The 25,353-nt window shown below is 40.4% G+C and overlaps 2 protein-coding genes across 2 annotated transcripts in view; one reads left to right on the forward strand and one right to left on the reverse strand.

Moving 5' to 3' along the window:
- Nucleotides 1-25,353, reverse strand: part of NIBAN1 (niban apoptosis regulator 1) — a 152,621-nt gene that overhangs the window by 112,347 nt on the left and 14,921 nt on the right. The gene's annotated exons all lie outside the window — the stretch shown is intronic.
- On the forward strand, nucleotides 1,154-1,674 carry LOC113932433 (ragulator complex protein LAMTOR5-like). The gene is made up of 2 exons (XM_027611593.1): nucleotides 1,154-1,419; nucleotides 1,618-1,674. The coding sequence occupies exons 1-2, from the start codon at nucleotides 1,189-1,191 to the stop codon at nucleotides 1,672-1,674; spliced, it is 288 nt and encodes a 95-aa protein (XP_027467394.1). The 5' UTR covers nucleotides 1,154-1,188.

A 25,353-nucleotide genomic window follows, 5' to 3' on the forward strand; every position in this document is an offset into this window, starting at 1 on the left:
TAGCATATAGAAAAAGAATCTCTTTATCTATAGCAAGGACTGCCCAAAACCTTCCAAAAACAGTAGAAACACATCAGATGGCAATAACGGTAAACTGTCAATAACCCAGAAAGCATGACAAAAAAGTCCCTTCTCCAAAATTTGGCTGGAGACAGAGGAATTTTGAAAAGTAGACTGGGGGCACCTGGCTGGCTCAGTTGGTAGAGCATGCGACTCTTGATCTCAGGGTCATGAGTTTGAACCCCACACTGGGTATGGAGCCTACTTAAAAAAAAAAAAAGTAACCACACTGAATTAAATACAAACTGCCCAGTCTATTGAAAACCCTTTCAAAGCCCATGTAATATTCCCAGCTTACATTTTACTCTTACTCCTAGTACTTCTTCACACTCCTGTCAAACTAGAGTACTGTTCTGCCAGCATGATGGGCACCTTCCCATGTTCCTCTACCTGGAATGCCCTTTCTCCAAGTCCATTGCAATCCTTCAGAATCCTATCCATCCTTCAAAGTCCATTCATTCAATGTATATTAAGCACAGTCTATGTGTAGAATACGAAGGATAAAAAAGTAATTTGAAAGTTTCCCTGCCCCGAGGAGCCACCCGTCTGACCTATCTTAAATGCCACATCTTCCACAAAGTCCCATAGATCCACTCAACCACCTATGACCTCTCCTTCCTGTAAATCCTCTTCTCTTGTATTACTTCAACTTAAGAATCTCTTACTGATCTCCTCTATACCAGAGATAATACTGGGCAGTTTTGCATACATTTACATTATGTAATCCATACAAGAACTTCACTAAGTAGAGTTTCCACAGACCCACCAGGCATATGAGAAAACTGATGCTCATAAATTCACATTCATAGTGAGTGTCCTGTTAAGCATCAGAACCTAGATCTACTGGCTTCTGTATCCAGGGCTCTTTCCATAATTTTTCAGCAGCATTCACATGATCTTATTATTTGTGCGATCATCTTACCTTCTTAATTACAATAATATCTTGTTTTTCCCTATTCTTTATTTTTTATTTTGTATTTCTCATTTTTATTTATTCTTGTTTTGAATCTTATTCTAAAGTATAGTTGGAACACCAGTCCTATGAAATATCTGGCTTTTGTAGGTGCTCAAAATGTGTTCACAGGTTGGAGAAGGAGGCAACGAGCTGCGGGATCCTGGGCCAGGAGGATGGCGGGCGGGATGGAGGCCACCTTGGAGCAGCTCTTGGAGGATACAATGAAGAATCCATCCATTGTTGGAGTCCTGTGCACAGATTCACAAGGACTTAATCTGGGCTGCCGTGGGACCCTGTCAGATGAGCATGCTGGGGTGATATCTGTTCTAGCCCAGCAAGCAGCTAAACTGACCTCAGACCCCACTGATATTCCTGTGTTGTGTCTAGAATCAGATAATGGGAACATTATGGGGGACCTGGGTGGCTCAGTCGTTAAGCGTCTGCCTTCGGGTCAGGTCATGATCCCGGGGTCCTGGGGTCGGGTTCCCTGCTTAGCGGGAAGGCTGCTTCTCCCTCTGCTGCTCCCCCTGCTTGTGTTCCCTCTCTTGCTGTCAAATAAATAAATAAAATCTTTAAAAAAAATGTTTTAAAAAAATGGGAACATTATGACCCAGAAACATGATGGCATCACCCTGGCAGTGCACAAGATGGCCTCTTGACAGCTCATACCAGTTCTCCAGCAGCCTGTCATCGGGGCTCAATCCTACCTGTGTAAATTATCTTGTAGAACTATGAAAGTCCCAGTAGTTAGGCCATTTATTTAGTGTGCATTGGGCACTTTTCTATTAATTTTAGAGTAAGCTGCTTTTTGACACTCAATGGACTGACTTATCCAAATATTAGTAAGAAAGGATCATGTTTTGAAGAAGCAGGTCCAGGTCACTTTGTACATAGAATTTTCTTATTCTATGCCCAATTTATTCTATTCAATAAATCTGGTCAGAGGAAAAAGAAATGTGTTCTACAAAAACAACCTGTGTTCCAAGTATTCTGGTAAATGCCAGCCAATGCTGGTTCATAATGATGCAGAGATGAGGGTCTGAGAAGAGCCTCCTCCCTGATGTCGTGAGAAATGGGGACATACTGAACCTTTATGGTAAGTCAGGAAGAGAGGAAGGATGAAAGCTCTAAAGGACCTCAGAATGTGCCTGGGGAAATCCTGATTGAGACTGAGGCCTAAAGGAAGCAACATGCTGGAGCATATTAAAAGAAAAAAAGTGTGAAAAAGAGAATAGACGTTTGCAAGAATTCAGACTGGTTTGATCAAGTTCTGTTCACAATAGTGGGTGAAATGTAGGTAACTGGGACCAAAGAAAGCCTAGGTGGGTAAATTCCAAAGTCTGAATCCAGGGACACCAAATTAGTCAAGAGCTAAGGGTTTTTTTTTAAGCTTTGACCAGGACCTGGGATCCAGAAAGAAAATCATTCCTCCTTCTCTAGGAACTAATGTAGCCAGAGACAGAGCTCAACTTGCATCTAGAGGTAGAAGAAGCTACCCAGTGAGAAAGGCCTAGAGCCTCATCGTTGAAAGCAAATGCAGACTACTGAGAGAGACAGGATTTCAGAGTTGGAAGGAATCAGAGCTATTATCTAATCAAACCTGCTCTTGTGATAGACACAAGAACAGGGGAAAGTTGAGTCTATTTAAAGGTTTACACTTATGCTAAGCTAATTAAATAACGTGAGCTTGCCCACTTGTAACTGGCCTCAACCAAATATAGCTGTGCTCCCAGATTCCATCACCAGGCAGCAACAGCCATATGCACTCAAAAGGAATGCTATATGCACGGCTGGAACTGTGATGGATCCTGGGACCAGAGGATCACGGGAGAGAAAAATTATTGGACCACTCCCAGATTCGGGGAGTATAGTTCTAGAGGCAGACACTATTTTTGATCCCCTGGAACATGAAAGCGGAATGCTTTCCAGGGAAAGTGGGATGAAGAGCCACCCCAAGCAGCTCTCTGTTTGTGGGTTCTCGTATTTACCATGTTCCCAGACTGCTGCCTCCCAATATGTATCCGTTTCCTGTGGTTGCTGTAACAAATTACCACCAACTTAAAATAACAGTAACTTATTCTCTCACAGTCATGGGGGCCAGAAGTCTAAAACTGGTGTCACTGGGATGAAATTAAGGTGTCAGCACGCCCCCCTCCCTCTGGAAGGGCCGCACTTCCTGTGTATGCGGGCGCATGCGCATGATCTCCCTCTGCCTTGCTCTTGTAAGGACACCTGTGATTGCCCTTAATCACCTCCTCTCAAGAACCTTGACTTAATCACATCTGCAAAAACCCTTATTCTAAATAAGTGAACATTTACAGGTGTCAGGGGTAAGGGACATTCTTCAGTCGACCAAGCCATGCTAACAAAAGCCCACTCTTAATATAAAAATAGTTTCTGTCAATGTAAACTGTTAACATAAAAATATTCTCAAATAAAGAAACTCAGGGTCTCAGGAAGCCACACTGCAGGACTTCTCTCCATCTTATTCCTGTTCCTCCTGTGCTCCTTTGTTACTTACACAGGCACATTTTTATATGGATTAATTGTAAGTTCATCTAACTGTTTGGCAGTACAAACCTTCAAAAATCTAATAAAATTATCTAAGTCTCCATTCCTGACTTCTTTCAGCAGCAGATGTAAAGCTCCTTCCTAAAACGGTTCTGGAGGTTCTGCACAGCCTTACCCTTGTCCTGCAACAACCCTTCCACTTCAGGAAGGGTTTCCCCTTTTTCAGCTTCTCTATACCACCACCCAGAAAAGATCAAGGGATATTATTCCCTCCCAGACAGTTGGAGTTTGTATATTATTTGCATGTTGCTTGGTTCATTCATTACCTCAATAAACAGCTGCCTATCATGAGGCAAACATTGCACTAATCTTTGGAGATAGAAAGGGGAAAGGTGGGCTGATATCCCCAGTAAGTGCAGCAGAGGTACACGTGACGAATGCCATAATGAAAGTCAACACCAGTGCAGGACGCCTGGGTGGCTCAGTCGGTTAAGCGTCTGCCTTTGGCCCCGGTCATGATCCTGGGGTCCTGAGATCAAGTCCTACACTGGGCTCCTTGCTCAGTGGGGAGTCTGCTTCTCCCTCTGCCTGCCGCTCCCCCTGCTTGTGTTCTCTCTCTCTCTGACGAATAAATAAATACAATTAAAAAAAAAAAGGAGGAGGTGTAGCAGAAAGAACTCAGGTTCTTGAAACAGAAGAACAAGGTTCAAATCCCAGCTTGCCACTTAGTGTTTTACTGTGTGACCTCAGGCAAATTACTTTAGCTCTTTGAGCCTCACTGTTCTTACCTGTATAAAGGGGACAAAGACTACCCACTTTAAACAGCTGTTGCGAGAACTAAATAGTATAACATATGGGAAGCACCTGGCACGCTGCGGGGGCACGGAGAATCCAAGCCAACCCGAGGGAATTGGGGAAGCTTGACGGAGAGGTAAGACCTGAACAGGAACTTGACAGGCACGTATCGGTTTGTCAGGTCAGTCCAGGCAAAAGCCAAAAGCTCAAGGTAATTGGAAAGAAGGTCATGAGATGCGGCCAAACAGGTGGGCAGGGGTCAGTCATTAGGTTAACAGGGAGTCTTTGGTAATAGGGAAGTGACATGCTCAGATTTATACAAACAGGTCAAGGATGGTTTGGGGTCCACACAAAAACAAAAGTTAGGGAGATCAGTTAAAACTTGTAAGGATCCTGGCCAAAGTTCATAAAGGCTTGAAGTCAGACACTGACATGGAAGAGGACAAGAGAAGAGGAATATTAGACACATTTTGGAATTAGAATTTACCATTTAGTGGGGAGATCATCTGTGACAGGTAATGGAGAATAAGAAGATCAGAGTGGCTCCAAAATTCACCAGTTACATCTGTATGATATCAAAACAACCAAGAGACTCCGTTTCTTCCTTTCTTTCTTCTCTTCTTCCTCCCCTCTTTCCCTCCATCTCTCTCACTGTTTTCTTTCTAATAAAATCAAATGAAATCTTTCTTTTTGAACCAAAACAGAAATTCAAGCTGGGATATAAATACAAAAGTATGTTGAACATATTTTTCAGCTTTCAAGTGGTTGTTTGACAGCACAAAGCCACTATAAATGTATTTTTAAATCCTGTTAAGCTTACTCTTTAAAAAATGTAATGATTCTGGTGGAGTTCTTAAGTTAAGGCATTCTTTTCACTAATAAGAAATGATAGGGGCGCCTGGGTGGCTCAGTCGTTAAGCGTCTGCCTTCGGCTCAGGTCATGATCCCAGGGTCCTGGGATCAAGCCCCGCATTGGGCTCCCTGCTCAGCAGGGAGCCTGTTTCTCCCTCTCCCACTCCCCCTGCTTGTGTTCCCTCTCTCGCTGTCTTTCTCTCTGTCAAAAAATAAAATAAAATATTTTAAAAAAAAAGAAATGATAGAGTGCTGAGAGGCTCTAGGTGCCAAATATAAATGAAATTGTAAAAGGAGAATTTTAGGGTTCACCTCAGTGATTACCCCAGTAATCATGACCACTATCCCATGGCCAGTGGATACACTGTATCTTTAGAAGTTAGCTGCAGCAACCAAATCAAGTTACTTAGAGTAGGTTACATTATCAAACATCTACTGGCTTATTTACTCCTGAAGTAAATTGATTACCATCTCCAGGGTGCCTGGGTGACTCAGTCGGTTAAGCGTCTGACTTTGGCTCGGGTCATGATCTCAGGGTCCTGGGATAAAGCCCCGTGTCAAACTCTCCGCTCAGTGGGGAGTCTGCACCCTGCCCTCCTCCCCCAGCTCCTGCGCTCACTCTCTCTCTCTTTCTCTCAAATAAATAAATAAAATCTTAAAAAAAAATTGACTACCATCTGGCAAGGATTATGGATTATTTTTGCTCAACTTTTCCAATAATTTTACTTCTCTTGCCCTGATTAACATTCATTCCATATTCAGCAAATGTGTATTGAGTTGCCATTAAATGCAACTGTACGAGAAGCCACAGAATTATAAAGAACATAATTTGGTGCTGAGGCAGAGGTGAGATACTGCATGTCCAGTTCAAGGCAGGGTGCACTGGGCACCACATAATGGCCATGACAAGGCTCTCGGAGTGCAGAGGAGAGTTACATTCAAGGGGAATAACTGATGGGAGAGTTGAGGGTAGAACAAATCCCAGGCAGAGAAAACCACATAAACAAATAGGCAGAAAGTGGTAAGTTCAAGCTTTCTCCCTTCTTACAGTTCCCACTCCTTCTCACTGAGGCTCCTTCGCCTAAAATGCCTTCCTTTCTTTCTCCTTCTGCTGGTCTCAATTCTAATGTTACTTCCTCTAGGAAGCCCTCTCTGACCTTTTTAGGTAGAATTTAAAGTTTCCTTTTTGTAACTCACAAAACCCCTCCAGGCTCCCCCTTTTTCTGAGAGAGAGAGAGAGAGAGAGAGAACTCATGCAAGAGCTCACCTGCATGCACATGGTGGGGGCGGGGGGGGGGGGGGCGGGCGAGGGAGAGAAACCCAAGCAGACTCCACACCCAGCGAGCCTGAGGCAGGGCTAGATCCCCGGACCAGAGATCATGACCCCAGTGGAAATCAAGAGCTGGACACTGAACCGACTGAGCCACCCAGGCGCCCCCAGGCACATTTTTAAATGCATATATCACATGTTATTTAAGAACAACTTCCTGGATTTAAGTCCCTTGCTTTTGCCCCTTGACGTCCAAAGGACTTTGAGCAAGCTACTTAATTTTCTGTGCTTTGATTTCCACATCTATGAAATGGAGATACTGATACCTACAGGATTGGTTAGGGGGTATATTATGTCAAGAGCTTAGCATCAAATCTACCAAGGTCAATGCTCAATAAGTGCTGGCCACTGTTGTTATGGCATACTTAGAACTCTACCACACCAGACTGTAAACCTCTGATGGGTAGGGATATATCCCATTCATCTTTGTATCTCCAGACTCTAGCATAGCACTTGGAAAATGCTGAATAAATTAAAAATTTCACTGGCCAATATCTGGTTCTGGGAGTGTCTCTGAGAAGATCTTCAGGAGGAAATATCCAATAAGCAGATGGTGATTCAAAATCAGTGCTCAGAAGAAAATTATTTACATTAATGTGAAGACCTAAGAGTTATGTATACAATAGTGATATCAAGAGGTGGAAGGCAGAAACAGATGTGAATGAAAACAAGGAAGCATTATAGTGAGTACATTTCCCCCAAATGACTTTTGCAGGCCTGGCACGGACTTGAAACTTTTAAAATTCTTCAAATCATGTAATATTACCAACTCCCCTCACACCACTCAGCAGCAAATGGCTTAAAAATACAGGAAAGAAAATTTATAATTTATTGCATTTAAATAGTTTTCTGATGAAAGCACTTGGTAAGTATATAGGACCTTTTTTTTTTTAAAGGTTTTATTTATTTATTTGAGAGAGAGAGCATGAGAGGGGGGAAGGTCAGAGGGAGAAGCAGACTCCCTGCCGAGCAGGGAGCCCGATGGGGGACTCGATCCCGGGACTCCAGGATCATGACCTGAGCTGAAGGCAGCTGCTTAACCAACTGAGCCACCCAGGCGCCCCAGTATATAGGATCTTAATTAGTGTAAATTCAAATACCCAATTTATTTTATTTGGGGGCTAGGGAGAGGACTACCATTGTCTTAAAGCCTTCCAACAATAATATGATTCATATTAACTTTCTTATTAAAGGAAGTATTTGGGAAGAAATTTAAACTAAACATTTGTATAATTAAAAAAAAAAAAACCCTTGTTCTCATTAGTTCTGTGAGTAAACTGCTTAGTTAGGCACATTCTATATTCAAATAATAGACAAAATGGATAATATTTGTAAAAAATCTGAGAAGGCAATTTCTGGATGGAAAAGATACAGAAAAATCATGAACATGTTGTCACTCATTCTGCTTGAGATGGGCTGCCTGAGTTGTCTTCATACATCTAGCCAGTAAAAAGGGACAATATGCTGCAAACATAGATACAACAGAAAAGGGCTCACTTCCATCTACCCTTTCTTAAGTCCCAATTATTTTCTGGTTCAAGTTATGGAAAAACTTCATAGACACTATATTGCCTCTGGACATCTCTTAGAACGATACCCAAATGACTGGGGTTGGCAAATCGAAGAAAAAAGAAAGGAGACAAGAAATTGAGGCAAGTAGGGCGCCTGGGTTGGTTAAGCGACTGCCTTCGGCTCAGGTCATGATCCTGGAGTCCCGGGATCGAGTCCTGCATCGGGCTCCCTGCTCGGCGGGGAGTCTGCTTCTCCCTCTGACCCTCTTCCCTCTCGTGCTCTCTCTCTCTCTCATTCTCTCTCTCTCAAATAAACAAATAAAATCTTTAAAAAAAAAAGAAATTGAGGCAAGTAAACTAAAGCCAACTGACACCCTTTGGCAGGCTTTTCCCTCTCAACTACAGTAAGTCTTGTTCTAAATTAGGAAAGATAAACACCTAAGATGTCAACACTTTTATTTAAAGAATCTGAGAGAGTCCATGGACTTCCTGAATTCAGATGGGGAGGGAGGGCATAACAGATATATCTTATACTACCAGTTACTTTATTCTGGTTGCAAAAAACCAATTAGAAGTGCTTCCCTATGTCTTATGCTAGAGGACAACACAGATTGGTGTCTGTTGTCATGTTCCTGCAACATTCTCAGAGATGCAGCTATAATTGGGCTTGAGCAACAGTCCAGCCACTGGGAGGTAAAGGAGATCATATTTGCTCTAATTTGTAGCAAATTCTTCAGCCCTCTGCCGCTCTCTGACCTCCTCACAGTGAATTCGAGTCTGGTCTCCCCAGTTCTCTTTAAGAAATGAGTTGCATTTAAAAAAAAAGAAAAAGAAAAAGAAATGAGTTGCATGAAGTTATCAGTCCCACCATGAATTATGTTTCTAGGACCTGGGAAGATGTGCAAAAGTATAAGAGATGATGGGCAAGTCTGTAATTGGTGTTTGAGGTTAAGGCTGGGTTGACGGAGTCAGTTACTCTTACAGGGAAGTGCAGAGGGCAGGTGAATCTCCCGTAAGAAGGATGTTCACAGTTCTCAGAAGAGGGAAGTTTTCAACCATAGGGGAGGATATGAAGACAGCTCAAAGATAGGTGATGTTAAGACAGAGAACTGACCTTGACTCATCTTCCCACACCTCACAGCTCAATGACAGAACAGAAACTGTATTAAGAATGCCTAGGGGCACCTGGGTGGCTCAGATGGTTAAGCGTCTGCCTCTGGCTCAGGTCATGATCTCCGGGTTCTGGGATGGAGCCCCATGTCAGGCTTCCAGCTCAGCGGGGAGTCTGCTTCTCCCTCTCCCTCTGCCTCTCCCCCCGCCCTCGCTTGTGATCTGTCTCTGTCTCTCTGTCTCTCTGAAATGTATAAATAAAATCTTAAAAAAAAAGACAACGCCTAGTACATAACAGAGCCTGCAGTTTAAAAAAACAAATTAAGTGGTACAACTTAGTTTCCTGAAGTCCCTGATTTAACATTGACTCAAATACACAAAAATTAGTGACCTGTAGAACAATTTCTCAGGGAGCCAATAGAGTTCATAATGAAAGCTGTGTCAAGGCCATGAAATACAATAATAAACTATCAGAAAGAGAACATAGTAATTACTGTATCTTTCCACTTCCTGTGTGCATTTAAGTTATCCTTTCTTTAGTCCATTTAGCTGTTTTCACTTTAAAAGACAAGATGCATTTCGCAGGTTATAAAATACAAAAACACTTATCTTTGGAGCATATCCTTAACACAGCAGGAAGAACACAAATGAAATAGACTGAAGCCTTGAATTTCATCACCTGTTTGAGGAAATCTTTAAAAATATATTTAATGGGTTAACTTCAGTATTAGACATATGTGTAGTAAAAATATGCTAACAGCTGCCATTTTTAAAAGAATCACATTTCTCCTGGACACTGTTACTGATATGCCTGACTGCCCACATTTAGAACCATGGTAATGACTGGTGGGAGCAGTCTCTCACACTCAAACTCTGTAACTCTGTGCACCAACAATACAGCCAGCCCCTGTGATTTGTCACATCAAATATGAGAAAGGCACCTCTGTGTGACTTCAAAATCAATGATGCTTCAGAAAAATCCTCAACCCAGAACAGAAAAAAGAAACATGCCGTGACAAGAACATCAATGAGAATGTGAGCTATGTGTTTTGCTTATTTTGGAGAGAAAGCGATACTTTTTCTTGCAATTTGTCTAGAAAAAAATGGTTCAGCTTTTTTGGGTCATAAACCCCTTTAATAATATGCTGAAAGTTTGGGATTCCAGAAAAATGTATACAGACAGAAAATTCTGCCAATTCCAATTCCCTGACCCCAAGTCATTTTGATTTAGATGGCCGTGAGGAATCTTTCTGCAGCTAGCAAGACTAATATTCTCAGTTACAAAGTTAGATCAGAATGTATTCTGTGGGAAGTCTGCATTGTCCAACACATGGAAAAACAATGGGGCTTGTCCTGAAAGAATAAAGGAATAGAGGAGATTACATCTAAACTTTATTAATTTTTTGGTTCAGACTTAAATTCAATTTTCAAAATGGTGGCTCTTTGAAATTAATATAGGCTCCTGATCACATCAATTTTTTAAAAAAAGATTATTTATTTGAGAGAGAGAGAGTGAGAGAACACAAGCAAGGGTGGGGGACAGAAGAAGAGGGAGAGGCAGGCTTCCAGCTGAGCAGGGAGCCCGATGCAGGGCCAGGACCCTGGGATCATGACCTGAGCTGAAGGCAGGTGCTTAACCAACTGAGCCACCCAGGTGCCCCTCACTGCAACTTTAATATACCAACACATTGTCATTTCTTAGGGAGAAATTTTTATTTCCTTAATAGCAACACAGAAGTTGGATTGGGGGTTTATTAATGAAGCTAGCAAAGGTTAATGCTAAAGGACACAGAAAAAACCAACCATATTGTTTAGAACTTGACCACATATCTTACTGGGCAAATATTTGCTATTTGCTAAGGAAAATGTAGTGTAGCAAGTCAGAACCAATAATTCAGCAACTGCAAGTTACTCTTCAAAAACGACTTCACAATCTTTGCTCATATGGTTAGTGGGATCTTATGTGAATTAATTAACTTAAAAAACTTTTATCAAGTGCCAACTTTTTTAGAGCACTAATACTATCAACACTATGGGTGATATGTAAGAGTAGAGTTCACTGTGGAAGAATATGACCAAAGGGGAAAAAAGAAAGCTCAGGATTTGAAGCTTATTACAAAAATTGAGGTAGGGTGGGTAGGATGATCTTCCAAAAAGAAATATGGAAAAATCATGTACTACATTTATCCTTGCCACACTGTACAGAAACCACTACATAGTTACTTCTAAGCACACTACCAATTGCTGTCTTTACATATGTGGAGCATCAAAGAGTTTTATCCAGAAGATACCTAAGCATTAGAATAAAGAAAGCTGCTACTGCCATGGGAGGAAAAGGGTGGGTGATTGTTGCCAATCCTTGTTGTGGGTGTTTAGGGTTCTATGCAGATAAGATATGGTCAGTCATGCTTGCTGTCCATCTTTCTGGTGACTAGTTCTGGAATATAATAGTCTACTGAAACATATTAACCCATGATTCAGTCCTTGGATCCTCTTAGGAATGAGTCACATTAGAAGACAAAAGGAGCATCATTTGCACCTAGGAAGTCACAGGCTGGAGACTAAAAGACCCAGGAACACACGTGTGGTTCTTATACCTCTTCCCCTCAGCGGTTAGGACTTTGGAAAAGTGAGAATACTGGGGAAGTGAACGGCCTACTATTAAGAGATGATTGGTAAATGGGATGTCATGTTCTCTTTGATGCCTTTATGTGCCACAATGATGGCCTTTGGGTAGGGCTGGAGTACATCTCATGAGGACAGGGAAGAAAGTCTTTGAGACTAGGTAGTCTTTAAATTGAATACGGAAGGGGAAAAAAAGCAATGCTCATGCAAAAACATGAAAACAGTTACCTGAAATGTCTTTAGTCATGTTGTGGGAAAAAGAATAGTTCAGGAGGAGCCATGAGACTCCTATAAGTAAACAATTAGGAAAACTTGCCAAAACGATACTCTCAAGGGTCTCATAGCTATATGGGACCAGTACATAGCATGCAAATTTGAGAATAAAATGGTACATACAATCTCATAATAATTACTGGAAGGTGGCAGTATTCCAAAGAGAGATCTGTAAGGAAGGGTGGTAAAGAAATATCACTTATCATTTGTGTGAAAATCCAGGTGGTAAAGGATGATGAAGAGATACTCGAATAAAGATTAGATGAGAGGAAAAGATATTCTTTTGCTGATGAAATTGATATCAACAGACTATCAGGCCAAATGGAAGAAATGGATGATGTGTTCCTAATTTAGTTTACAATGCTGGCAAGAGGCATAAAACAGTTGTGATGGGAAACTTGAACCACGCAAACATTTGACTGGAGGCTCTCAACTAAAAGCAGAATGTCTGACAAGTTACTGCCTGGCCTGGATAGCGACTTTCTTTCTTTATAGATGGAGGAAGTAACCAGGGAACTGCTATTTAGATCTAATTCTAAACAATGAAGATATCAGCTAGTGAAGTGAAATATGGGCATGCCTCCTTTGACCACACTTGGCTCTGCTGTGCTTCATAGATACACTGCATTCTTTACAAATAGAAGGTCTGTGGCAACTCTGCGTCAAGCAAGTCTATTGGCATCATTTCTCCAAAAGCATTTGCCCACTCCATGTCTCTGTGTCACATTTTGGTTATTCTTCCAACATTTGGTTATTCTCCCAATATTTCAAACTTTTTCATTATTATTGTTTTGTCATGGTGATCTGTGATCAGGGATCATTACTATTGTAATTGTTTTGCAGCACTATGAACTATGCCCATAATAGATGGCCAACTTGATTGATAAGTGTATGTGTTCTGACTGCCCCATTGATGGTCATTCCTCCATCTTTCTTCTTCTCAGGCCTCCCTATTCCCTGAGACACAACAATTTTGAGATAGGCCAATTAATAACCCAACAATGGCCTCTAAGTGTTCAAGTGAAAGGAAGTGTCATATGTCTCTCACTTTAAATCAAAAGCTAGAAATAAGCTTTATCAAAAAGCCAAGATAGGCTGAAAGCTAGGCTTCTTGCACCAAACAGTTAGCCAAGTTGTGAATGCAAAGGGAAAGTTTTTGAAGAAAATTAAAAATGTTACTTCAGTGAACACACAAATTAGAAGAAAACAAAACAGTCTTATTGCTGATTTGGAGAAAGTTTTAATGGTCTAGACAGAAGATCAAACAGCCATAACATTCCCTTAACCCAAAGCCTAATCCAGAGCGAGGCCCTAACTCTGTTCAATTCTATGAAGACAGAGAGATGGGGAAGCTGCCGAAGAAAAGTCTGAAGCTAGCAGAGGTTGACTCACAAGGCTTAAGGAAAGAAGCCATCTCCATAACACAAAAGTGCAAGGTGAAGCAGCAGATGCTGATACAGAAGCTAGAGCAAGCTATCCAAAAGATCTATCTAAGATAATTCATGAAGGTGGCTACACTAAACAACAGATTTTTAATATAGATGGACCAGCCTTATGTTGGAAGAAGACGCCATCTAGGACTTTCAGAGCTACAGAGAAGTCAATGCCTGGCTTTGAAGCCTCAAAGGACAGTCTGACTCTCTTGTCAGGGGCCAGTGCAGTTGGTGACTTTAAATTGAAGCCAATGTTCATTTACCATTCCAAAAATCCTAGGGCTCTTAAGATTCATGCTAAATCTACTTGCCTTGCTCTAGAAATGGAACAACAAAGCACATCTGTTTCCAACATAGTTTACTGAATATTTTAAGCCCACTGTTGAGACCTACTGCTCAGAAAAAAAGATTCCTTTCAAAATATCACTGCTCATTGACAATGTACCTGGTCACCCACGAGCTCTGATGGAGATGAACAACAAGATGAATGTTGTTTTCATATTTGCTAACACAACATCCGTTCTGTAGCCCATGGATCAAAGAGTAATTTTAACTTTCAAGTCTTAGTATTTAAGAAATACATTTTGTAAGGCTATAGCTGACATAGATAGTAATTCCTCTGATGGATCTGGGCAAAGTAAGTTGAAAACCTTCTGGAAAGGACTCACCATTAAGAACATTCATGATTCATGGAAAGAGGTCAAAATATCAACATGAATAGGGGTTTGGAAGAAGTTGATTCTAACCTTCATGGATGACTTTGAGGGGTTCAAGACTTCAGTGAAGGAAGTAACTGTAGATGTCATAGAAATAACAAGAGAACTAGAATTGGAAGTGGAGCCTGAAGATGTGACTGACTTGCTGCAATCTCATGATAACATTTTTAACAAATGAGGAATTGCTTCTTATGGATGAGCAAAGAAAGTGATTTCATGAGGTGGAATCCACTCCTTGTAAAGACGCTGTGAACTATGTTGAAATAACTACAAAGGATTTAGAATATTCTATAAACTTAGTTGATAAAGCAGAGGCAAGGCTTAAGAGGATTGACTACAATTTTGAAAGAAATTCCACTGTGGGTAAAATGCTATCAAACAGCCTCGCATGCTACAGAGAAATCATTCATGAAAGGAGGAGCCAATCAATTCGGCTGTTGTCTTAGTTTAAGAAATTGCCAGAGCCGCCCCATCCTTCAGCAACTACCACCCTGTTCAGTCAGCAGCCATCAACATTGAGGCCAGACCCTCCACCAGCAAAAAGATAACGACTCACTGAAACCTTAGATGATAGTTAGCATTTTGTTAGCAATAAAGTATTTTTAAATTAAGATATGTACTTTGTGTTTTTTTTGCTATAATGTTATTGCACACTTAATAAATTACAGTACAGTGTAAACATCTTTTATATGTGCTGGGAAACCAAAAAATTCATTTGCCTTGCTTTTTGGCAGTATTCGCTGTATTGCAGTCGCCTAGCACTGAATCCACATTATTCCTGAGGTCTGCCTTTAATGAAACTTGGGTGGAAGCAATGATATCATTATAGCATATAACAAAGCCTTCTTAACCATCCTCCACTCATCCAAGGCTGTCACAATTTTTGTAAAACACACTTACCGAGGCACAGGGACCCGGGGCTCCAGTTCGATATACTCTCTAGGACCTCTGCTTTGCCTGGTATGTTGTGTGCTTATCAAATATTCCAGACCTATCCTTGCCAGTTGTACTGGATATTGTAATTTAAGTTAAATAGTTAAATACTATACAAACTGACTAAATATTAGTGCAAAAAGAAAAGAATTATTAACTGTGTTAAAAGTTTTGGAAAATTTTGATAAAGAGTTCTAAGATTGTTAAATTAGGTGTAGACAATTCAATAGTAAACATTGTTTGAAAACTTCAAAACCACAAAAAACATAGATCTAGATGGATTCTGTGATTAGATTTTTTTACAAGTTCGTTCCCAGCTTAAAGGAAATCAAAACTGAAACTTATAGATGATACACAAATAATAAGGTGGAAGTCTAATCAATTAAAAAAAGACCTTTGCCCTATATCAAAAGATGGTGAATCAATATATAAATATATAGCATAATATATACATATAAATACATAGTTAATATATTTTAAATTAAAACAAAATATTCAAGGTACATGTGTCTTTTTATGATTTGCTACTTTAGCTGTCTTTTAATTGTCCAACTCCATTCCAACAGCAAGAGATAAAGGACTTCTACCCTGGCATTTCTGATAGCCAGAGAGGGGATGGTTGAAAATGATGACAAAACCTGACTTCAGGAGGGCAGATGTCAAAAGGCGCAGCAAAGGGGCACCTGGCTGCCTTAGTTGGTAGAGCATGAGACTCTCGATCTCGGGGTCATGACTTTAAGTCCCACATTGGGCACAGAGCTTACTTTATTATTTTTTTAATTTAATTTATTTATTTGTCAGAGCAAGAGAGAGCACAAGCAGAGCGAGTGGCAGGCAGAGGAAGAAACAGGCTCACCGCTGAGCAAGGAGCCCAACTTGGAACTCTATCCCCGTGACCTGGGATCATGACCTGAGCCAAAGGCAGATGCTTAACCGACTGAGCCACCCAGGCATCCCCAGAGCTTACTTTAAAAAAAAGGGGGGGGTCAGCAGAAACAAAGGCATGATTCTGGTGCAAGAGACTCTGAAGAAGGTGAGTGGCACTCATCTGTCCACACAGTCTGTAATTCTATCTACATAACCCTAGACTGCGATTCCACCAAAAGAGAAAAGATGGGGGTTCCTACATAGTTCTATCATAGCCTCTGATGTCAATAGGGCTCAAATAAAAAATAGAAGAGCTCCCCAAGAACAAAGGTAAGAAAAGTGCTCCAAAAATAGTGACAGATAGATTGAGACCTAGAATTTGTTAGGAACAAAAGGAATACCAGGAAGAGATAAGTCAAATGTTTGACACCATTGGCATGATGTTGCTGAAAAAACAAAGAGAAAGAAGAACAACTGCACTATGATTTTTGTCCTTGTCTTCTCTTCCAAGAAGAATGATTTGGGACTTAAAATAGAAGACCTAATATGGTAAGAGAAAACGAAAGCTCAAGATAGGGAAAGAGATTTAAAGTGAGCAGTGGGACGCTGTAAAATAACTACAATCCAGGGCACTGAGAAAACTCACAGATAAGAGCGCCAAGCTGTTGTGGACCAGTAGAGGTACTAGAAGAGTTGGACAAACACATGTCGATCTGACTCTCAAAAGAGAAAAGAGGAGGAAAGGATGCAGATGTTGCAATCTCCAGGCCTTTGAGCTTTGTTGTTATACCAGGAATAATTATAGAATTGATATTAATGGGATGGTTTGAAATTTCAAAATAAAAAAATCATAAATAGTATCAAACTAAAAGCAACTATCATATTTATTAGAGAAACAATAGAGGCATTTCTTTTTTTTTTCATTTTTTATTTTTTTAAGGATTTTATTCTTAAGTCATCTCTACATCCAGCATGGGACTCGAACTCACAACCCTGAGATCAAGAGTCCCAGGCTGCACTGACTGAGCCAGCCAGGCATGCCTAGAGGCATTTCTTTTAAAAAGTGGATCAAAGTCAGAATGACTGCTATTGGGGATCAGGGAGGGGGACACATATTCTCCACTCTTCATATTTTCATAGAAGGAAATCTGGCACAACAGGAAGGAGTAATTGCCTACAGAGGAGTTTAGAGTTCAAGACAAAGAAATATATTGTTTCTCCTGACTTGATCTCTATTGAAGCAACTGACATGCAGTCAAAGCCTTTGAGACATTTGTAAAAGTGTGGCAGCTCTTGGAACTGAATGGGTTTAAGAAGTTTAAATAGACAAAATTCATTTATGATGGAACATAATGCTATGAAGGTAAGGTACTACAGTAAAAAGACATCTGGCTTTAGATACGGAAGGATAAATATTATATGATTCCACTTATAAGAGGGACCTAGAATAGGCAACTTCATAGACAGAATAAAACGGTTATTAATTAATGGGTACAGAGTTTTTGTTGCGGATGATGAAGAGTTTTGGGTATAGATAGTGGTGATAGTTACACAACATTGTGAATGCATTTAATGGCATTGAATTGTATATTCATAAATGGCTAAAAGATAAATATTACATTGTGTATCATAATAAAAAACTAAAAGGGGCTTTGAACAGAGAGACCTGGGTTTGAACCCAGATTTTTATAGATTAAGCTCCCTTCTTTTACACACAGGAGGTTGGGTACTGACCAAGGGCCAGAGACCTGGGAGGGTTGACTGGGGCTGGGTAAGAAGCGGGGGCAGAGGGCCTGGTCCAGGAGCTAAGTGTGAGCCAAGAGGCAGGCATGGAAACTAGGAAGAATTCAGTTCTGGCACAGTTCACTAACAAAATAACAGTCCAAATATGGATAGACTGGCTTTAGGAGATAATGAGTTTCCTATTACTAGAGGTATTGAAAGCTGCTCACCAGCTTTTTTAAGAACATTCAAGCGTACGATGACCTTTAATGACCTTTAAATCCCCTTCCAAAGGGTAAGCGGATGATATTTATTCCTTTATCATAATCTCCTGAAACTATGAGATATACACAGTAGTGCCCCCAAATAGTGGTGAAGTAGAACAATAATGGGGATGGAAAAAGTACTGTCAGATTATTTGGTTATCAACCTACTCCTATCAACCTACACAATCAGGATACTCAAGAATATGTAGGAAGAAGAAAAGATCTTTAGGAGTAAAAATTGTCAAATACAATAATCATTATTAAAATTGCTTATGGATTTTTTTCAAGAGATCCTTAGGTATATACAGTACTTAGAATGGGCTAATTCAGACATATTCCTGCCTGAAAGAGGTCTAGATTCGATTAACTCCAGTCCAAAGCAAATATTTAGTCATTTATTCATTCATTTATTCATTCAACAAACAAGCATTGAGGACAGATATCATGGAATACAAAGGTGGTAGGAAAAGATGTAAGATAAAATTTCTGCTCCTAAGAGCTCAGATTAGTTACTGTGTCCCAGGAGGTTCAGAAATTCAGTGTGACTGCTACACCGTGCATACATTATGCCTCTCATTTTAAAATTATAATTGTTTAAGTTGTTCATACTCTTTGACACCTAAGAAGAACTTCTAAGGAAATAGAGCGACATATAAATGTTAGAATGCTCATTAAAATCTTATTTGTAATAACAAAAATTTGAAAATGACCTGCATGTCCAATAAAAGAATGGCCAAGTAAATTATAGGATATATCGAACCTAATGGCCTCCAAAGCCAATAAAACTTAATGCTTTAGAAGAATATATAGTGATAAAGGAATTGTTTGTGATACAATGTGGAGTAGCAGTGTACAGATTTATATACAAAATAGGATCCAAGGCAGAAGCACACTGCACTTCCCTCTCAAGAAAAAGCAGTTATTAATCTTGCGATAATGCTTTCCTTCAGAGTAACTATCAAAATTGAACTAGGACGATGCTAAGGCGCATGAATTGCACATATTCCAGTGTAAAATTGCAAGCTAGCATTTAAGTCTCAGTTCCTAATCTGGAAATTGAGGATGATAATATTTACAGAAAATTATGTAGAACTGGGTTTGGGTCCCTCTGCTGCAGACCAGCCATAAATAAGGCTCTTGCACTACCAGCAGAGAACAATCATCACCATCCCTGCTGCCCTCAGCATTGTTGAAAGGAGGCCAAGGAAGAAGCAAAAAAGAGATAATTCAATGTACAGTTTATTTAAAACAACTCAATCAAGATAAGGATTTTTTTATCTAATTTATCTCCCAATAGATATATACTATTATATATAACTATACATAGCTATAACTATATATATATATATATAGTTAGTTAGTTAGTTTAAAAAATCAAGAGTTAGAAAGATAAGGAACCCACTCACCCCAACTCAAGCGACTATGTTAGCCCGATTCACTAGTGCAGAGGCATCTTTGTTAATGTAGAATTCATGGTTTTATGTTGCTCACCTATTAGCTTGACGCTAAACAAGGAATCTGAGCATGTTGGTGACAAGGTGCACAATTTTTTTTGCAGGCCATCCAGGATTGTTTAGCCTAGTGGGATGAAATTTGCAAAAGGTAACTGAATAATGAGAAAGAGCTAATGTAATTTATTCCCCACTGTAATTTACTCCACATCCTTAAGCAGGCAGGCCCTGGACACACAGCCTTTTCACTCCATCATTCTCCTGCAATGTAATAGGGGCCATTAAACTAGGTAAGAAGATGAATTGCTAGAGATGATTATGCATGCCTTCAGCAGCCCATGAAATGTACCCAAGAACAATAAAGATATCTGATGACCTGTCAGGGAGATGCTTATGCAAATGAGAACATCAGGATTATACTTCTGCTTGTTCATCTAAAGGCTATCATGATATATAGATGGAAAAACTTCCCTGGTGTGGCAGCATCACAAATAAGAAGCTGGTTTCCGATCAGGATATGCTAGAAAGGAAAATTCATGGCCAAATGCCTCGTTCAGCTATAAAAGAGGAAAATCATGGCCATAGGATCAGCATCCATGTTTATTTCCTCTGCAAACAATAACTTCATCAGATGACACCCCTTACTGCTCTCCTGAAATTATAGTATCTGGCACTAAAAATTATTTGTAATCCTCAGAAGTTAAATATGTTGGAAATATATGTCACCAGCATCTTTCTGCTCTTAAATAATAAATGATGTTTTGATATGAATTTAACAACCTGCAGGGTGCCCATGGGAATGAAGATAAAAAGAGGTAGAGGCAACTGATGTAAACCCCAAGGCAGACTCCCTTTGGGAGCAGGAACTCAGCATGGTCATTCCGAAGCCCGGCCTCCTCTTCCTCCTGGGGCTCTACAGCCACCCTGGACCAGCAGGGTTCTGGCTTCAGGGAGAGCTCCACTTGCTAAATGTTAGACATTTGGCCTAAACACAGACTTAATCTCCCTGAGCCTCAGTCTTGCCATCTGCAAAATGAGCATGATAATAGTACCTAGCTCAGGAATTACTGTGTGGATTTAAATGAGGTAATGTATATAAAGTTCTTAAATGCCTGGCCTCATTTAACGAATAGTTTTGATGGTGATTATTCGTCCATCTGCCTATTTGGTATCTCCACTTGGATCTCAAACTTAGCATGTCCCCCTCCCGCGTGTTCCCCCGCTCTTCCCTGTCTCAGGAGTGGCAATTCCATTCTTTTTGTGGACCAGGTCAGAAATCTTGGAGTCGTCCTTCAAGCCACTTTTTTCCTCCTCTCCCACAGCAAGTCCTGTCAGCTCTACTTTCAAAATGTGTTTGTAACCCAACCCCTTCTCACTACCTCCAGCTACCCCCTCGCGCAAGCCATCCCTGACCTGGATTATATAGATCTAGCTTCCTAACTGACCTCCTGCTCTCTCTCTTGCTCCTCTTGCAATCCATTCTCTACACAGCAGTCAGAGAAATCAGATTATGTCACTCCTCTGCTACAACTCCCCATGATGTCTCTTCTCATTCAGAGTAAAGCCCAGGTCCTTAATGGTGACCTATAAATCCCTCCCTGATGTGACCCTACTTACCTCCCTGCCCTCTCTCTTCCCATAAGATCCATTGCTCACTCCTCTCCAACCACATTGGCTTTCTGCTCTTCCTAAGACAAGATGAGCTCCTTTCCAAATGCAGAGGCTTTGAACTTGCTATTTCCTCTGCCTGGGAGGTACTTGCCCTGGGGACTCCTACGACCCACTCTGGCATTTCATTCAAAAGTTAGAGAGGGCTTCCCTGACCCCTGGTCTGAAGCTGAAACCCCCATCACTCTCTTTCCTTGCCATGCTCTTCTGTTTCTTTATAATAGTGATTACCACCTCCCATCTTCCTCTTTACTGTATTCCGCCCCCCACCACCACCTCCATGATGAAATCTCTCAAGAGCAGTCTAGTCTGTTTCATCTCAGTTCATAGAGCAGGGCACATCCTGTTTGATAATTAGGAAGAAAAACACGCAATGAATGCCTCACCATGAGAAGATGTATTCCATGAGGTTTTAGAAGTCTATCCTCAGTAAGATTCTATGGAGATACTTAATCACTTAAATGACTTGTTTCACTAACAAGAAAACTGAGGCCTTAAAGACAAGCCCAAAGTCACATGGGAAGTGTTAGAACCAGGACTCATATAAGTTCTTCTGTATCGTTTCAAGTCCTTGCCCCTAACGTCCATGTTGGAGCAGGCTGTAGGCTCGATTCCGTAAATGTTAAAAACTGTGTAGAAGTTCAGTTCTGGTTCCAACCTCTTGACTAACAATCTCGTGGGAAGAGATTTTATTTGATGTACAGTGTACTTAAAATATTTTACTTTGGTTTTAAGATGAATAAGGTATAAGATTGTAAACCATAAAACACCTAACAGTTGTTGAGAAGCCATATCCCTATCTTGGTATTAAGTACTTTACAAGAACTAGCACAATGAACTCTTACAACCTGGGGTAGTAGCATTATCTCCGTTTTACAGTGGAAGACACCAAATTTCAGGTAACTGGCAAAAGGTTGCACAGTTAGCAAGTGTTGGGGCCAGCATCTGAACCTGAGCAGTCTACCTGCAGAGCCAGTGTTTTACTGAGTCAAGAAAATTGCACCGTTAACATTTCATGATGAATGTTTTCCTAAGATTTATCTGCTCTGTAGGTTCATTTTATTTTGTCTGCTCTTGTGAAAACAGGACAGAGGCATATTATATATAAATACCATTTGGAAAGTTTTTATTACAAATCTTAATCAGTCTTCTACTCATTTGCAAAATACAACCTATGTGTATATTTCTTCTTTTAATTAACAATGCAGAGTTAAAAAGAAAAGTCTCCAGAGAACTGCTGGGTTTGGTTATCAACTCATCGCAAGGCATCATATATTTTCATAAAAACCATATGGAGACAAGTGAGGGTTTGCGCTCCCTCTTTGACATCCATTGATGTCAGCAGCTGTGATGATCCAAAACAAAGAAGTTAGTTCCAGTTTGCCTCGAGAGTTTCTCATGAATGTGCCAAATAGCAATATTGAAGAGAAGAAATGTCAAAACATGACATCTGTAGGCAGGAGGGTCATGAAAGTTACCATGGGTCACGATGTAGTCCTTCTGTCCCTTCTTGGAACTTAGAATTCTAGAGACTGTAGCAAATGCAGGGAAGTGCAAGTTCAGAGAAAAATGGGACATCCCATTTTATGTTACCCAGCGTAGGTAACGTATAATCTTTTTCAGACAGTGCTGAGTAATGTGACTATATTATTTCATTTTCAGCAAATTGTATGATTCAAGAAGCACTTGTATTACTTAAAATTCCTAAGAGGAAAAAATGATGTATTGGCAATACATGATTTAAAGCCAAGGTGTTTGGGGCGCCTGGGTGGCTCAGTCGTTAAGCGTCTGCCTTCAGCTCAGGTCATGATCCCGGGCTCCTGGGATCGAGCCCCGCTTCGGGCTCCCTGCTCCGCGGGAGGCCTGCTTCTCCCTCTCCCACTCGCCCTGCTTGTGTTCCCTCTCTCGCTGTGTCTCTCTCTGTCAAATAAATAAATAAAATCTTAAAAAAAAATAAAGCCAAGGTTTTTTTTTAAACCTAAACTCTTAAATATTATTATTTTTTAAAGATTTTATTTATTCACTTGACAGAGAGAGTGCTTGAGCATAAGCAGGGGGGAGCAGGAGGCAGAGGGAGAAGCAGGCTTCCTGCAGAGCAGGGAGCCCGATGTGGGACTCGATCCCAGGACCCTGGATTCTGACCTGAGTCAAAGGCAGGTGCTTAACAGACTGAGCCACCCAGGCCCTCCCTTAAATATTATTTAAAAACACAATGGCTCAAATGTGATCCTATAAAAATTGGTGCATCACAGACCGAATGAGTTGGTGGGAGAAAAATCTGTGGGAAGGAATATTCTGGAACAAAAAGTTCAGTAAATATTCCAGATATCTTCTTAAAGTTGGCTATAGAGTCCACAGTGGCAGCTAAGAAGAAAAGATGGAAGAAAAAATGAGGCCCATCATTTATTTCTTTTAATTGCTATCCATTCTGTCATCTCCTGGCTGGAAGAAAGGGGTGGTTGTGTTAAGTAGAATAGGGTTCCACATGTTTCCATCCCTTTAAGACAAAATACAGGGGAGAAAAGAATTAACATTTCTTCATGAGCTTAAATATTCAACAGAGAGAAATGTGGAGACCAGAGACAAGGAGAATGACCACAGGGTTTCTTTTTTCTGGGATCGTGAGGGAGTCAAGTACCGGCCAGTCTCTCTGCCCACCTGCACTTCTTCAGTAGCCAGGGAATGCTATACTTAAGTGTTAAACCTAAGGCTGAATAACACATCAGATTGAAAAAAACTTGCCATTTTTAGGATTTTTACATGTAACTCTAATTAAAGTATACTCTGGTTTAGACTAAAAACTTAGAGCTTAGAGATGTTTGGTTTGTTTTGATTTGGTTGGAACCCCATAGATATGAAGAGGGCTCTGTACCAGGAATATGGAGATCTGAGTTCCTGTCCTATTTCTAGCCATTGCAGATAGGAGCTACTCACTCAGTCTCTCAGGTTACAACAACGGAGTTGGATTAGATAACCATCCAAAGGTCCCTTGCAGCTCTGTGAGTCTTTATGAATTTTTATTCAAGAACAGGCGTCTAGGAGCCCCTGAGTGGCTCAGTCGTTAAGCGTCTGCCTTCGGCTCAGGTCATGAACCCAAGGTCCTGGGATCGAGCCCCGCATCGGGCTCCCTGCTCGGCGGGAAGCCTGCTTCTCCCTCTCCCACTCCCCCTGCTTGTGTTCCCTCTCTCATTCTCTCTCTCTGTCAAATAAATAAATAAAATCTTAAAAAAAAAAAGAACAGGAGTTAAAAGAAATATGTGAGCCACGGATGTGAGCCTAATGTAATTTTAACTTTTCACATTAAAATATTTAAAACAGATTAAATTGATTTTCATTTATTTTATGTATATTTAACATATTTTATTTATATATCTATTTAAACCAGTAAGACTTCAATATTATCACTTCACTATGTAATTGCTATTAAATAATATTAATGAGACGTTTTACATTCTTTTCTTTGTATTAAGTCTTCAAAACCCAATGTGTATCTTACGCTTGCATCATATCTTAGTTGGGACTAGCCACATTTCCAGTGCTCAACAGTCAAGTTTAGAGGGTTTGAACTTTTCTCACCTAAAAATAAAGATACAGCCTACCTTCAAAGTGAAAATATATTTAAAGTACAAAAGCTATTCATTAAAATGGAAAGGTCACATATTGAGTGGATGTCAGAGAAGAGGTGATCAAAAAAGGGATAGGATTTCTGATAGAAATCGCCAAATGGAGAGATTACAGAAGGAAGCTGTGTCACGTGGAAGTTTGAAAGTTGGACAGAGATGATGTCCGCCACCTCGCGTGGTTGTTAAAATGTTTACACTCATCCCCTACTGTCCCTCTTCTCTTATTAGCAGACATAAGCAGGGTATCCAGTTAAGGTCTTTGGAGCCCCAGGAATTCTGGAACCACTAGATCAGGGGTTCCTAATCTGGGGTCTATGGACCCTTATGGGATCTGCAGATGGAATTCAGGGGGTCTAAAAGTTGAATGGGGGAAAATAATATCTTATTTTTATTAACATCCAACTCAAATTCAGCATTTCCTTCAATTATGAATGGAGGCCACAGACCAGTAGAATTTACCACTACTTGTGACTTTTTTTTCCTGCTTTACTTCTGTTATTGATTTTTTCTTTTTTTAAAAAATTCTTTAATTCCAGTGAGTTAACATACAATGTGATATTAGTTTCAGGTGTATGATACAGTAATTAAACACTTCCATACATCACGCTGTGCTCATCACCAGGGCCCTCCTTAACCCCCATGACCTATTTAG

This window comes from Zalophus californianus, chromosome 10, assembly GCF_009762305.2.
Source record: "Zalophus californianus isolate mZalCal1 chromosome 10, mZalCal1.pri.v2, whole genome shotgun sequence".
NCBI lineage: Eukaryota > Metazoa > Chordata > Mammalia > Carnivora > Otariidae > Zalophus > Zalophus californianus.

Bases quoted from the DNA above. Each gene is read 5' to 3' on its own strand.
- LOC113932433 (XM_027611593.1), top strand. From the start codon at position 1,189: ATGGCGGGCGGGATGGAGGCCACCTTGGAGCAGCTCTTGGAGGATACA. The intron at 1,420-1,617 runs ATTATGGGGGAC...AAAAATGGGAAC, and splicing joins TAGAATCAGATAATGGGAAC to ATTATGACCCAGAAACATGA.